This window comes from Ostrea edulis, chromosome 9 (genome assembly GCF_947568905.1).
Source record: "Ostrea edulis chromosome 9, xbOstEdul1.1, whole genome shotgun sequence".
Classification (NCBI taxonomy): Eukaryota; Metazoa; Mollusca; class Bivalvia; order Ostreida; family Ostreidae; genus Ostrea; species Ostrea edulis.
The window spans coordinates 24,354,702-24,369,883 of NC_079172.1; the positions used below are offsets into that span (position 1 = coordinate 24,354,702).

Genomic DNA, 15,182 nt, shown 5'->3' on the forward strand with positions numbered 1-15,182 from the left:
CACATGTGAAATTTTGAATTTGGTATTCATCTATTGTTGCATTGATTGGATAAATCTGTCATGTTTATAATGGTCATTTTCCTTTCTTTCTCTAGCTTTTGAACAAAGATCCGAAGTCTCGTCTGGGGTGTGGTCCGTATGGTGCCAAAGATGTTAAATCACATGAATTCTTCAAAACAATTAACTTTAAACGGTTACAGGCTGGGATTTGTAATCCTCCGTTTGAACCTGATGTAAGTGATAAAAACAAGAACAGGTCGACGTGTGTCAGTTAGATTTTTGATAGATGCCTGAGATCATTGTAAATAACTGCAGTATCTGTCTTTGAAATTATACCTATAGTAGTTCATATGAATTTAAAGCTTCCTGAGTTTGGAAAATTGGAGAAACTTAAAACAATTTCATTTTGTAAGTACATGAGTATTTTATTTCACAAAACTGTGAATGTCTGTTCAGAAAAAAAAAAATTTACAATTAGGATAAAAAAAATTTGAAAACGGTATAATGCATTTATGATTTTTTTGCTCGTATATTTCTTAATGAAAATGAGAGAGAGCATGCATTTCACTCAGTGGATAGGGACACTCGGATGGGTATAAGGCCAAAACAAAATTTATATCTGATGGTAAAATTGTGGAACATAAAGTGAGTGATTTGGCTTGTACTGATTTGTTGTGTTCTCTGTTCGCAGAAAAGGGCTGTTTACTGTAAAGATGTGTTGGACATTGAGCAATTTTCCACAGTGAAAGGTGTGAATCTTGATGCAAGTGACGACTCATTTTACACGAAATTCAGCACTGGCAGTGTATCTATACCTTGGCAGAATGAGGTACAAAATTATATTGCTATTGTGAATATTGAATCATTATTAGTTAACCTGATCAAAATTTTGTTTGTCAGCTGTGGCGTTGTTAACTTTTCACAGACTTGAACAAAAACTGATGGCCAATTTCAACCTAACTTGGCACAAAGTATCCATGGATGAAGGGTATTCAAGTTTATGTAAATGAAAAACCAGCCTCCTCAAAAGGGGAAATTACTTAGAAAATTTGGATGTTACAGTTAATGTTTTTAACACCCACCACTTGGTCAATTTCAACCAAACATGGCAAAAAGTATCCTTTGTGAAGGGAATTTAAGTTTGTTCAATTGAAGGTCATGCCCTCTTCAAAGTGGTATAATGTAGACATAAGAAAAACATGGCAGGTTTATGTAAAAACGTCTTTGGAACAGGTCAGGGGGACATTCTTTAGCCCCACTCTTTTTAAAATGGTCCCATATCTTGAGAAGGATTGAGATCACAACCCCTAAACCTTTTCTTGTTCCTTTTGACTAGATGAGTTCTGTGATATACAACAGAAGGGGAAAGGTAGCATCTGTAGTCAAACTCTCTCAGAAATTGTCAAATTATTTGTGAATTATTGAAAACAAGAATCTTTGGGGGTTTTAGGAACTTTCAGTAAACACTACTTCTACATGAATTAGTGTCAAATTGTATAATGTTTTGAATTTATACACTCAGTATACATGTATACCATGAAAGTTTATAAGACCTCGATATGAAATGTAGGATTTCCCACATCCCACATAATATTAACATTTTATGGTACCGTATGTACTCGCCTATAAGTCTTTTGTATAGTTTTTAGGTTATTTTGGAGAGAATTGCCATTGACCCATTGGCATCAAGATTCTTAGTCGGTCTAACTTTTTTTCAAGAATCAGTTGACAATTTCAAATCAATGCTCAAATGTTTTTACCTGTGTTTCAACTAATATTTTGAGAAATGCGCCGATATTTGATATTTTTTCCCCAACAAATCAATTTTATATCAATACTCTTATGTATTTATCTGTGTTCCAATAATGTTTTGGGATAGGGCATCGATATTTCACTTTTTATTCTCAACAAATTAAATAGTTACTATTTTGTTTATTTTGTCCATGTTTTTGTTGTTTAAAAAATACTAGGCTATACAGTACGCCATCCAGAAAAATACTAATCTTCTTAAGGCACTCCAATAAGTTGGACATAGAGTTTTGGATCAAAATTTAACCCTCAAACTTTTAACTCCCAACTTATAAGCGAGTATATACAGTAATAGGGAACATCCTATTCTGAGTATCAGCAAATCTAGTATAAAGATGTGTAATCATCAATGTTTTTTTTTTTTAGATGATTGAGATGGAATGTTTTAAGGAACTAAATGTGTTCAGTGAGGATGGGGATCCCCCTCTTGATTTGATTGAAGATCTCCCCCCTCCCCCGCCCCGCAGCGGACTCTTCAGCAGGCTCTTCAGGAGACAGGTGTGTATTATCAGGGGGTTGACTATTACATTTTTCCAGGATGGGGCGCAAGTGGACTATTAGGAAACTGCTATTAAATGAGACACTTTTTTAGACTGCTATTAAATGAGGCACTTTTTTTAGACTGCTATTAAATGAGACACTTTTTTTAGACTACTATTAAATGAGACACTTTTTTAGACTGCTATTAAATGAGGCACTTTTTTTAGACTGCTATTAAATGAGACACTTTTTTAGACTGCTATTAAATGAGACACTTTTTTAGACTGCTATTAAATGAGGCACTTTTTTTAGACTGCTATTAAATGAGACACTTTTTTTAGACTGCTATTAAATGAGGCACTTTTTTAGACTGCTATTAAACGAGACACTTTTTATACCCCCCGAACGAAGTTCTGGGGGGTATATAGGAATCACTCTGTCTGTCCGTCTGTTTGTGCAGATTCGTGTCCGGGCCATAACTTCTTTGTTCTTTGACTTAGGCATACCATATTTGGCACACAGGTGGATCACCATGAGACAATGTGTCGAGTACCTTCATGACCTCTATATGACCTTGACCTCAAGGTCAAAATTAAAGGTTTTTTTTACAATGGATTCGTGTCCGGGCCATGACTTCTTTGTTCTTTGACATAGGCATACCATATTTGACACATGAGTGTATCACCATGAGACGATGTGTCGAGTACCTTCATGACCTCTATATGACCTTGAACTTTGACCTCAAGGTCAAAATTGATTATAGGGTTTTGACATAGTCATACCATAAGACATGGGTGTATCACCATGAGACTATGTGTCATGTACATTCATGACCTCTTTATGACCTTGACCTTTGATCTCAAGGTCAAAATTATAGGTTTATGCCATGGGTTTTGTGTTCGGACTATATCTTCCATTTTCTTCTACAAAAGCATACCATATTTTTACACTCAGGAAAGAGGTAATTTATACCTATTAACAACACCCTTTGGGAGATTGGGGTAAGCGGGGGGTATTCTTTGTGAGCATTGCTCACAGTACCTCTTGTTTAGACTGCGATTAAATGAGGCACTTTTATAGACTGCTATTTAATGAGACACTTTTTAGATTGCTATTAAATGAGACACTTTCATAGACTGCTATTAAATGAGACACTATTTGTTTCGATTTAAGGGGAAGGTGTGTTAGATTTGCTTTTGACATAGACTGCTTCATATTTCAAGTACAAGTGTACATGTTACAGGGTTTGTTTGTATGTATATCAATCACACGTGTCTACTATTATAGGGTTATTGAACTTATATTGGTGAATATTGGCGCGAGTTGGCTGTGAAAATGCACGAGCTTGTGAGTGCATTTTGACAGCCAATGAGTGCCAATATTCACCAATATAAGTTCAATAACCATTTTTTTATATAGCTAAAGTATTTAGTTGTTAAATTATATCCCTTTTCACTAAAAATACTCCAAAATAGACGAGAATTCATCAATATTGGCATCTAAGGTGAAAGTGTGCAATATCAGCATGCATTTCTTAACTGTTCAATGTTTTGGCTTGTTTACGTCGTTACAGTAAGGTCAGTATTGAACGCTCATACTCGGAATGTTTCCACAATGCAAACTTGGCGTTCATTAAATTCTCAGGATATTGAACGCTAACATTCTCTAGATTTTACACAGATTTTATCATAGACTATTTATTAGGTATATTATAAAATCATTTACTGTATACAGATAATCCCCAACTGCTATAATCTTCTGTAGTCAGTTTATATATATATTTTTTTCCTTCTTCGCCGCATGTCAACATGTTCCTGCTGTCAGTTTTGACTTTCTTTTGTATGTTGGTTTTTATTTATATGCCCTCAAGGGCAAAAATTGGTTTCAATAAATCTATTCTATTTCAGAATCGCGAGGCTCACTGACATAGGAGTAATGGTGGTGCTGTAGGCTTCTGTTGCTAAAAAGATCCTCCAGAGACAGAAATATTGAAACAGACATACTGAACAAGATAACACCATGTCTGTACATAGGCAGTCGACGTCTGCCAAACCACCATGTTGTTTTTTTTTTGTTACCTTTAGACTCAGGCAGAGACGAGAGAGAGAGAGAGAGCTGGAAAAAATTCAGTGACTGGACAGTGTTCTCTTGTCTCATCTTTCAATCAAAAATTGTCAACAGACATTATAAGGAGATGTGGACAATTTTTGGAGACCTGAAATTTTTGCTCGGACTTGCCAGTATTGTCTCAACAAGATGAAGAAGAAAAAAATTTAAATGTATAATTATCTTTTGTAATGTTATAACAGTGTCATTAAGTGGTTGGTATGTGAGAGTGAGAGTGTTTGTAAGAGAATATTTCATATTGGTTGAATCCTTCTTTATGGTAGAGTCACTTTTAAATATTTTTAAGTATTAATAGAGATTATGCTATGTTCATGTTGTGCCGCTATTTTGTTTATTGTGTGTGTTGACTATACTTCTAAAGCGTTTACTCTATATATGCCAAGGAAATCATGTGCTATTGTCACAATATTCATCTATCTGACTGAAGAGCTTCTAGTGGTAAGATCTAGGGCTAATAAAGCTACTCGTTTAGGTTTCATTACAAAGTTATTGTTTGGGATCCAATATCTCTTCCTAAAAAAAAAATCTGGTTTTTTTTAATTATTTTTCCATCACACCTGTCTTAGAGTTTGAAGGATATGTGTAGGTAAGCAAAATTCTAGATGAGAAAAAAAATGCATTCATGAATGGCAAAACTTTTAACTGTAGAAAATGGTATCACATGGTTGATAATAGAAACAAATATCATATTGCTGGTGATGTTACGAAGTTGCATTGTAAAAGAGATGAAAGGTTTTTTGTGACTTACATCATTGTAGTGCTAAAATCTTGCTATTTATGCCTTCAGTGGCTTATTTATCTTTGATAGTGTTTAAAATTCAACTTCTTACAGAGTGTGGTGTGGTAGAAACATATGCAGAGCTAAGCTAAGAAAGACTTTGTTCTAAGTTTTAGTGCTGCTTTCACTGAACAGAAAGTAGAAACTCTTTACTGTAATCAAAATCTGTGAACAGAAAGTAGAAAAATCCATGTTAATATCAGAAACTGCAAAAAAAAAGTGACATGATAAATACCTGTGTGATTCTTGTTTTAAAAAGTATATAACACTTAAAGGCAGTTGCATGAATGCTTTTTAAAATGTAATGACAAATTTCAGTGTTTGAAACTTGCTGTAAAATTAGCTAGACAGAGCTGACTGCTTGTAAAAATTGTTAGCCCTGCCAAAGACCTACTAACCCTGAGAAAAACCCCACCATTTTTGAAATTACTATCTTCTAATTAAAGTGATTATGCGACTAGGACCCAGTTCCTGTAACTTTGATTCTGATCATATATAATTTTATAAAGCCCCTTGGCTAGTTTCCACTTTGTTACCTGTACAATAAGCAGATATGATACATCTAAGTTTTATTTAACAGAAATATTAACAGTCCAGTTAGGTGTATATACAAAGAAATTTGTTCACCCGCAGCAAAATTTATGTATCATGAGCGGTCAGGCGCATGATTATTTCAAACACTGCAAATTTGCTAAATATACTTGTGCATAGCTTGACATTGCCTATAAGAAAGTTGCAATGCATGCACAGGTTTCCTTTTGAAAATTATTTGGTGGGCCATATTGAAAATGACTTCATACCTGTTAATGCTCTCCTTTATTGAATAGTCATAATGAAGTACATGTGGTTTGCAGTATAGAATCTCAGCAGGGAATCTCCTGGTCTAAATATAGAGTTGTGTATAGTTCCAGTAGGGAGTAACAGAATTATAATGCTTTTTTTTTTGCTTTTTTAATATTTCAGTATATGATTTTTGAATTTGCAGAAAATATTTTTCAAATTGTAAAGGCGTGATTTTTTTTTTTTTTCAAAACTGTGTATATGAAATTTTGTATCGTATCAAATCAAGTGTCTCCATTTTAAACTAAAAAGTAAATGTGAAACACACAGCTTAACAGATTTGGGCTGCTGGTTTCAGTCCGATAGTGTTTTAATTGTTTGATAATATTTATTGTATATGTAACCAAAACTGGTATCCATTTTCTATACTTGACCATGTATTTTTAGTGAGAAATGTACAGTTTAATTCCTTTAAAGAGTGCACATTTCACATATTTTGTAAATGTGTAAAAGTAGAATGTTCTGTGTGTAAGAAAATGTGATCTTCACAGCATTAGTACTATAGTACTGGGTATATATTTCTATTACTTTGCACAAAAAAATTCTGAATGTGTTGACACTTCCTTGCATTGTTTCTGATTTTTGCACTTTTTTCTTCATGCAAATATGAACAATTTGCTCAATACATATATTTCAGTATTTGAGGGAAGGAAGTTTCTGCGAATCTTCTGGAAGAAATACCTTAAAAATATCTGCCCAATATAAAATCTCTGTACTTTGTAAACTTTTTCATTTACATTTGGTTAAATATAATTTGTAAGGCAGAAAATGATGTTCATTCAAATGAACAGAATTTTCAAGATCAGAATGAAAAATGGATTGGCATGCATTATATTTAAAGATTCTGGAAAGAGGAGTTTCCAAATGTCTTGTTTACAGGGCTTATTTTGGTTGTGCAATTTTCAATTATTTTTCCTTTGTATGCTGATGAACGAGTGCAAATGTCAAAATATTTTGCTTTAAATTCATACAAATGGTACATCTGTTTCATGAATACATGTATTTTATAAAGGTAAATTATTCACTATTGATGGCTTTTATTTTAGCCAACAGTTTGTATAGACTTTTGAGTATATCAATTACAGTATCTATATAACAAATCAGATATATTGGTCACTTTTTAGCTCTAAAACAGATTTTAGAACACTTGCGTATACAAGATACATTCAGAATTCTGTTCATGACCCTATATGTTCCTTGATTCTGTTGTCAATTCATAATCAAGTGGGTGAAAGTCTCATAGATTTATGAAACCATGGTACTGTGTTTATGCACCAACAGTCTGCATACTAAAACTGCAGGATATTTCATCGTTTTGATATTGTTAATATAGTACTATCTGTTCTGTTAAACTCATTGGTTGTTAGATGATGACCTGATTGTCGGTAAATATAACTGGCGATCGTCAGTTACCTATTACGTTTACACTTGCTTTATAATTGCCCTATTTTTTCTTTCATATTGACCAACATCATACATTGAGTGTTGTCAGTTTAAATATTTATCATTGTCCATCATTTGCAATATATATTTTAATATTAAGTGTTGCTTTTACAGTTTGGGAGAAATATCCAAGTTATTAGAAACAACAAATTGCTTGCTATATTTAGATTAATTTACATTTTTCTCTTTCGTGATTTCTTAAACAAGAACCTAAAAATCTGCAGGACAGAAGATTTAGCACATGTACTCTGAAAATGTTTGTGCTGCAGTACAGGGTGTCAGCATTCAAAAGAAACGGGAAGCTTGGCAAAACAATTAACCTTGGTGCTGAAAGTTTCTTGCCTTTTTAATGAGTTATTTCTTTTTGTTTGTGATTTGAGGTTATGTCCCTTGATTTGTAATCCCCCCTCCCCCTTCTAGATGTGATCAATTGTTGCAATCATTTACTCACACATTACCCGTACTCTACTACAATGTTTGCTCATTTGTTGGCAGAATGTTTGCCATTGCTGTCAAATTTTATCTGCATGGAGAAAAATTTCTTCTCCGTTGATTTGCCGTTATTTGTTCAAATGTAACCTCAGTTTTTCTTGCCCTCTGAATTTTAGCTTGAAATTTTAAATATATGGCAATTAGTTCATGATATTTCTTAAGTCCAGGCATCATAAAGCATTTTTCGTGTACATTAAACTAAAATTCATTTATTTATTGAAGGGATGAATAGTCTTTGTCAGTTGTTGTTTGAGCTATTATCTATTACATTTAGTGTAAAACAGATGTATAAAGAAACAATTCCATATCTGTTGAGTATATATCAATATATCTCTAGTCAGTCTGTTTATGTGAACGTTGCCCCCGCCCCCATTCTGTATGTAATTCACTCACGAGATGTAATTTATACAAATGTCATCAACAATCATTATTTAACAACAAAGAAAAATAAATGTTTTACAAAAAGGAAAGTGGATTGTTTTCTTTGTGTGTGAATTGTAACTTATTTTGAATGGTGGTGAATTTCATTCAGACAAGGAAAATGTCTGCCAGCAGTCAACATATATAATGAACTTTGATTCACGAATATTTAATGACAATGGTAAGTCCACACTAGCAGTATAATTTCAGTGAGGAAGACCCACACAGAGGAAACAAGGATGAATTTACCAATAAATGGCCCAAAGCTCTGCACTTGAAAATCAAAATGCATCAAAACTTGCACTGAGAAAGAATTTCCGCTTGTGACACTAATTCACTACCACAGCATCGGTGAGGTAGTAATTCAAATTTCTAGAGCATTTTGACTAGCATTCATCTCGAGGTTTACAGTAAAGAGTAGTCGATTTAAATACATTTCCAAGTACGAAGATTTTTGTTCTACAGTAAAACCTGCCTAATCCGACATTCTATAGGAATGATTATATCGGATTAGGCAGGGTGATGGATTTACACTGTTAATGATTTTCCATTTTTAGCTCACCTGAGCTGAAAGCTCAAGTGAGCTTTTCTGATCACCCGTACTCCGGCGTCCGTCCGTCCGTCTGTAAACTTTTCACATTTTCAACTTCTTCTCAACAACCACTGGGCCAATTTCAACCAAAGTTGGCACAAAACATCCTTAGGTAAAGGGAATTCTAAATTGTTAAAATAAAGGGCCAGGCCACCTTCCAAGGGGAGATAATCAAGAAAAGGTAAAAATAGGGTAGGGTCATTAAAAAATCTTCTTCTCAAGAACCACTGGGCCAGAAAAGATGAAATTTATAGATAAGCTTTATTAGGTAGTGCAGATTCTAAATTGTTAAAATCATGGCCCCCGGGGGTCGGATGGGGCCACAATAGGGGGTCAAAGTTTTACATACAAATATATAGGGAAAATCTTTAAAAATCTTCTTCTCAAGAACCACTGAGCCAGAAAAGCTGAGATTTATATGAAAGCTTCCTTATATAATGCAAATTTTAAATTGTTAAAATCATGGCCCCCGGGGGTCGGATGGGGCCACAATAGGGGGTCAAAATTTTACATACAAATATATAGGGAAAATCTTTTAAAATCTTCTTCTGAAGAACCACTGAGCCAGAAAAGCTGAGATTTATATGAAAGCTTCCTTATATAATGCAGATTCTAAATTGTTAAAATCATGGCCCCCAGGGGTCGGATGGGGCCACAATAGGGGGTCAAAGTTGTTGTTTTTTTTTTTCTTTCTTTTTTTCGTTTTTTTTTTTTTTTTTTTTTTTTTTTTTTTTTTTTTTTGATATAGTGCAGATTCAAGTTCGTTAAAATCATGGACCCCGGGGATTGAATGGGGCCTCAAGGGGGGCATCAAAGTTTTACATACAAATTTATAGGAATAATCTTTTAAAATCTTCTCAAGAACCACTGAACCAGAAAAGCTGAGATTTATATGAAAGCTTCCTGATATAGTGCAGATTATAAATTGCTAAGATCATGGCCCCCGGGGGTCGGATGGGGCCACAATAGGGGGTCAAAGTTTTACATACAAATATATAGAAAAAAATCTTTAAAAATCTTCTTCCCAGAACCACTAAGCCAGAAAAGCTGAGATTTATATGAAAGCTTTCTGATATATAGTACAGATTCTAAATTGTTAAAATCCTGGCCCCTGGGGGTCAGATGGGGCCACAATAGGGGATCAAAGTTTTACATACAAATATATATGAAAAATCTTTAAAAATCTTCTTCTCAAGAACCACTAAGCCAGAAAAGCTAATATTTACATGAAAGCTTTCTGACATAGTGCAGATTCAAGTTTGTTCAAATCATGGCCCCTGGGGTAGGATGGGGCTACAAGGGGGGATCAAAGTTTTTCATACAAATATATAGGGACATTCTTTTAGAATCTTCTTCTCAAGAACCACTGAGTCTGAAAAGCTGATATTCACATGAACAGCTTCCTAACATAGAGCAGAGCTAAGTTTGTTCAAATCATGGCCCCCTGTTGTAGGATGGGGCCACAATAGGGGATCAAAGTTTTACATACAAATATATAGGAATTTTTTTAAAAAAATCTTCTTCTCAAGAACCACTGAGCCAGAAAAGCTGATATTTACATGAAAGCTTTCTGATATAGTGCAGATTCAAGTTGTTCAAATCATGGCCCCTGGGGATAGGATGGGGCCACAAGGGGGGATCAAAGTTTTACATACAAATATATAGGAAAAATCTTCAAATATCTTCTTCTCGTGAACCATTGGGCCAAAGAAGTTCACATTTACAAGAAAAATTTCTGACATAGTGTAGATTCAAGTTTGCGAAAACTATGGCCTCCAGGGGTAGATTGGGGCCATGATAAGGACTACGGTTTTACATGCAAATATATATAGAAAGTCTTCTGATATGGACCAAGGTGACTCAGGTGAGCGATGTGGCCCATGGGCCTCTTGTTAGTTCATCTGAGCCGAAGGCCCAGGTGAGCTTTTCTGATCAACTTTTGACATTTTCATCTCCAGAACCACTGGGCCAATTTCACCCAAACTTGACACAAAGCATCCTTAGGTGAAGGGGATTCAAGTTTGTTCAAATGCTTTATTCAAGGGGAAAAATATTGCGGGTTCATATAAAAATCTAAAGAACCACTGAGCCAAAAAAGCTAAAATTAACATGAAAGCTTCCTCACATAGCGAAGAAATCAAGACCCCTAGGGGTATGTTGGGGCCACAATAGGAGATCAAAGTTTTACATGCGAATATATAAAGAAAATCTTCTCAAGAACCACTGCGCCAGAAGAGTGGAGATTTACCTGAAATCTTCCTGATATATAGATAAATTCAAATTTGTTCAGATCATATGGGAACAAAGTTTTACATGCAGATAAATAGGAAAATCTTCTCCACAACCACTTGGCCCATTTCAATCAAACTTGGCACAATTCATCCTTGGGTGAAGGGGATTCAAGTTTGATCAAAGGGAGATAATCACAATAATAGGGTGGAGTCATTTAAAAATCTCAACCAGTGGGCCAGAAAAGCTGAAATTTACATGAAAGCTTTTTGACAGTGGAGATTAATGTTTGTTAAAATCATGACCCTTGGGGTTAGTTTGGGGCCACAATAGAGGATCAAAGCTTTACATGCAAATGTATAGGCATCCAAACTTGGAACAATTTAAAGGGACTGATTCACGATTTCCCCCCAAATTTTGTTTTTCACTTTTTATGATCAATATCTACTGTCTAATGTGTTTAAAAGAGTTCACATAAAAATTAAAATTATACTATCACAGAAGCTCATTTTAGAGAGTTTATTTTTTGTTTTGTAAACAAAGACTGCGGTATATTATTGTTTACGAAATTTTCAAAAGTAATGGATATCGATCTAAGTTTATTATATCTTTCACATTTCAAGCATTTTGGGTGTAAATGTGTCCATCTAAAGTTAAAATTTGTGACTATGTAAAATTAAGATGTTTTATATTAAAAAATCAATATTTCACTTGTTTGTACATGTATACATAAAAAGACTCGAGTCTTTGTTTACATAACACAGATTTAAGGCTAAAATATTGCTCTTATTCTTGCATTCAGAAGGTCAAGTTTTGGGCTGTCAATATTAAATGAGTTATATTTTTAATGTTTACCATCAAAATTGAAAAATACTTTTATCAAAAATCGTGAACCTGTCCCTTTAGAGCATCCTTAGATGAAATTTGTTAATATGTAAGGTCATACAAGGACATATGATACTTAATTAATTTGTTGTCAAGTTTAATTCAATTTATTTATTGACATCACCATGTTGGCATATTGTCAAAATAACAAAACAAATGACATATAACAAAGAGAAAAAGATATAGTTCCAATGTTATTCAATACAATTGTTTAAATTGTTTGGACAAAAATAAAGCTGAATGAGAGTTTACACATATGAAAATGCGATGTATTTATACGCGCCTTAAAATAAATAACAAAGTGCAGGAAAACTTCAAATTTTTGAAACTGTTAATACAGTGAATGATTTGGAATTATAAGAATCAAACAATCTTTTTGAAGAATTTATCGATGTGTAAACCTCGGACATTTTACACTCACAAACTTAACATAAAAGTGCTTTGCACTTTTATTTAGTTTGTGAGTAAAATGTCCGGAGTTTACACATCGATAAATTCTTCAAAAAGATTGTTTAATCCTATAATAACAAAAAGAAAAGAGAGGAGAAAAAAAATATGACTATAGCATGTATGACATATTCATACGGTTCTTTAAAGTCCATGAATTTGTTTTCTCTGCATAAAGCATTTATCAATGAATTTTTATTTGTTAACTTTGAGGAAAAAAATTCTGGCCTGAATTTCTCGAAATAATTAACTTAATTAAGTCTGAGATTTTACCCAAATAACAAAAAACCCAAACTTAATTTTGAGATTTTTTTGAAAAATTTAAGCCTGAACCAAGCTGCTTGTATAATTAATGATAGTTTTGCTCAAGCTTGTATATTGCTAGGAACTGCTGCTCGGGCCTCTTGTTCAGATCTTCGACATTATTTCACATATACATTATAGCCTATCACAATTGATTTTTTAAAGTCATTCAGGTGACCTATTGCCATAGGTCATCATCAGTTGTCCATTGACAAATTTACATTTTTAACTTCTTCAAAACTACAAGGCCAGGTGTACAGCACCTCTAGGAATATAAATTGTGAAATTCATGACTGTACCAGCCCTGGGGCCTCATAGGTGGGGCTATAAATATGCTATAAAGGGCCATTTTTTCAAAAATCTCTACTCCCACACATGTTGTCTATGAAGGCCTCTCCTACAATTGTAAAATTTATGGCCCCTGGGTCAGGGGTTCATGAGGCCCTATGACAGATCCAGTTTGTAAGTAAGTAAGTAAATTTTATTAAGTTTATTTTATTATACACGACCACATAGCGAACATGTATGAAATCTTAAAAAATCTTCTCTGTACTCCCATTTATATTTAAGAACAAGATGCCCACAGGCCTTTTCAGTCACCTGAGTATTTAGTGAAAAGTATCACTAGTCTCAAGGGCTACAAAAATTTCCTGTTCTGATTATCTAAGCTAAATTCTAATATTTAGCAAAAGTACACATAAAACAAGAGGTACTGTGAGCAATGCTCACTAAGAATACCCCTCGCTTAAACCAATCTCCCAAAGGGTGTTGGTAATAGGTAAAACTTCAGTATTATGATCCAAAAGGTATCTAGGAACACAGCATCTCCATGTGATGAAAAAAGCCGTTAAAGAATTTAAATGGAAACCATATTGCTACTTTGATGTCCAATGCGCGTGACCTTTGACCTTTTGACCCCAAAATCGATAGGGAACATCTTCATCCCATGGGTAGTCCATATGTATGATATGGTGACGGTAGGTGGAAAGGATAATGCTTTAGAGCCTGGAAACCATTGCGTCTACAGACGGACGGACAGACAGACGGACAACCCGATTCCAGTATACCCCCCCCCCCCCACACACACACACAACTTGTTGCGGGGGGTATAACAAGATGTGTTCTTAAAACTTCAATGCCTTCAAAAGAGCCTAGAAAAACTAAATGATTGTGATGTTCATGAAGCTCTTTACTATGAAAATCATGGTTCCTAGCTGGGTCAGGGGTTCAGGCACTTGGGCAGGGCTAACTAATATGGTCACATAATAAAAATGTATAAAATCATTTGTTCTTTACTTTCACAGTTGTAGGAGATAAACTAAATTAATGCATGGTATGATGTCCATAATGTCCTCTTCTTAAAATGTGAAATTCACGGCCCAAGGTTCGGGGAGGAGGGGGGATGTCAAAATGAAATTATATGCTTCAAACTTCCATTTTTCCTTCTGTTAATGAATAGGAATCGTATGCATATTTTGAGAGATCATAAACATGTGCACAAAGGACTCCATATTGAGGCTTAAATGCAAATATGAGACTCCCTGTATGGGCTATGTATGGACTATGATACTCAGGTGACTGTTAAGGCCTGTGGACCTCGATCTTGTTCTCATTAGTTTGAATAACAGATATAAAAGGAAATTACAGTGTAAGATACTCAATTTATTTTCATAAAATACATAGCATTCTATGTTAAGGCTAGTACACAAACACACAATAACACCAAGGATTTACCAAAGCAAAAAAAGTTTCAATTTTTTTTTTTATTTCTTGATTCAAGAAGTAAAAGAATTATGTACATAAAACATTTATGCACTATTTCATATGCAACACTCAAAAGAAATACAGCAAAGTACATTATATGTACTTACATTTTCCAGAGGGAAATCAAATATTAGTCATTATAGCACTATGCAAGAACATGTTTAAACATTTGAAAATCTTGCACTTTTATCATGTAGCCATGTTGATTTTCCTGTTCAATGGGTATCAGTTATTTGGAAGCTTGTAAAATAAGATTCACAGCAGCCAGGAGATTGTCTGCAAAAGCATCTGGTTTAACTGTGGGGTGGTTCTCATCCTGACATCTAAAATAAAATGAAAAATTATGTAGCCAAGATTGGATGTCATCTAGTACAATATCTACATGGTTTGTGATTGGATATTACGTATAGTACAACATCTACATGGTTTGTGATTGGATATTTCGTTTAGTACAACATCTACATGGTTTGTGATTGGATAGTTTGTTTAGTACAATATCTACATAGTTTGTGATTGGATATTTCATATAGTAAATATCTACATAGTTTGGGGTTTCTAAGTGCAGCCAACACG

At 34.1% G+C, this 15,182-nt stretch overlaps 2 protein-coding genes across 3 annotated transcripts in view; one reads left to right on the plus strand and one right to left on the minus strand.

The window, feature by feature from the left end:
- Positions 1 to 8,439, plus strand: part of LOC125660388 (G protein-coupled receptor kinase 5-like) — a 45,923-nt gene extending 37,484 nt beyond the window's left edge. For both annotated transcript variants that reach the window (XM_048892198.2, XM_056148945.1), the window contains 4 exons: positions 96 to 233; positions 692 to 829; positions 2,176 to 2,307; positions 4,197 to 8,439. In XM_048892198.2, coding sequence (XP_048748155.1) covers positions 96 to 233; positions 692 to 829; positions 2,176 to 2,307; positions 4,197 to 4,214 — 426 coding nt within the window. In that variant the 3' untranslated portion in view covers positions 4,215 to 8,439. The remainder of the gene's footprint in view (positions 1 to 95; positions 234 to 691; positions 830 to 2,175; positions 2,308 to 4,196) is intronic.
- A 6,047-nt stretch (positions 8,440 to 14,486) lies between these two features.
- Positions 14,487 to 15,182, minus strand: part of LOC125660289 (uncharacterized) — a 55,799-nt gene continuing 55,103 nt past the window's right edge. Inside the window, exon 19 of the mRNA XM_056148946.1 lies at positions 14,487 to 14,932. Coding sequence (XP_056004921.1) covers positions 14,839 to 14,932 — 94 coding nt within the window. The 3' untranslated portion in view covers positions 14,487 to 14,838. The remainder of the gene's footprint in view (positions 14,933 to 15,182) is intronic.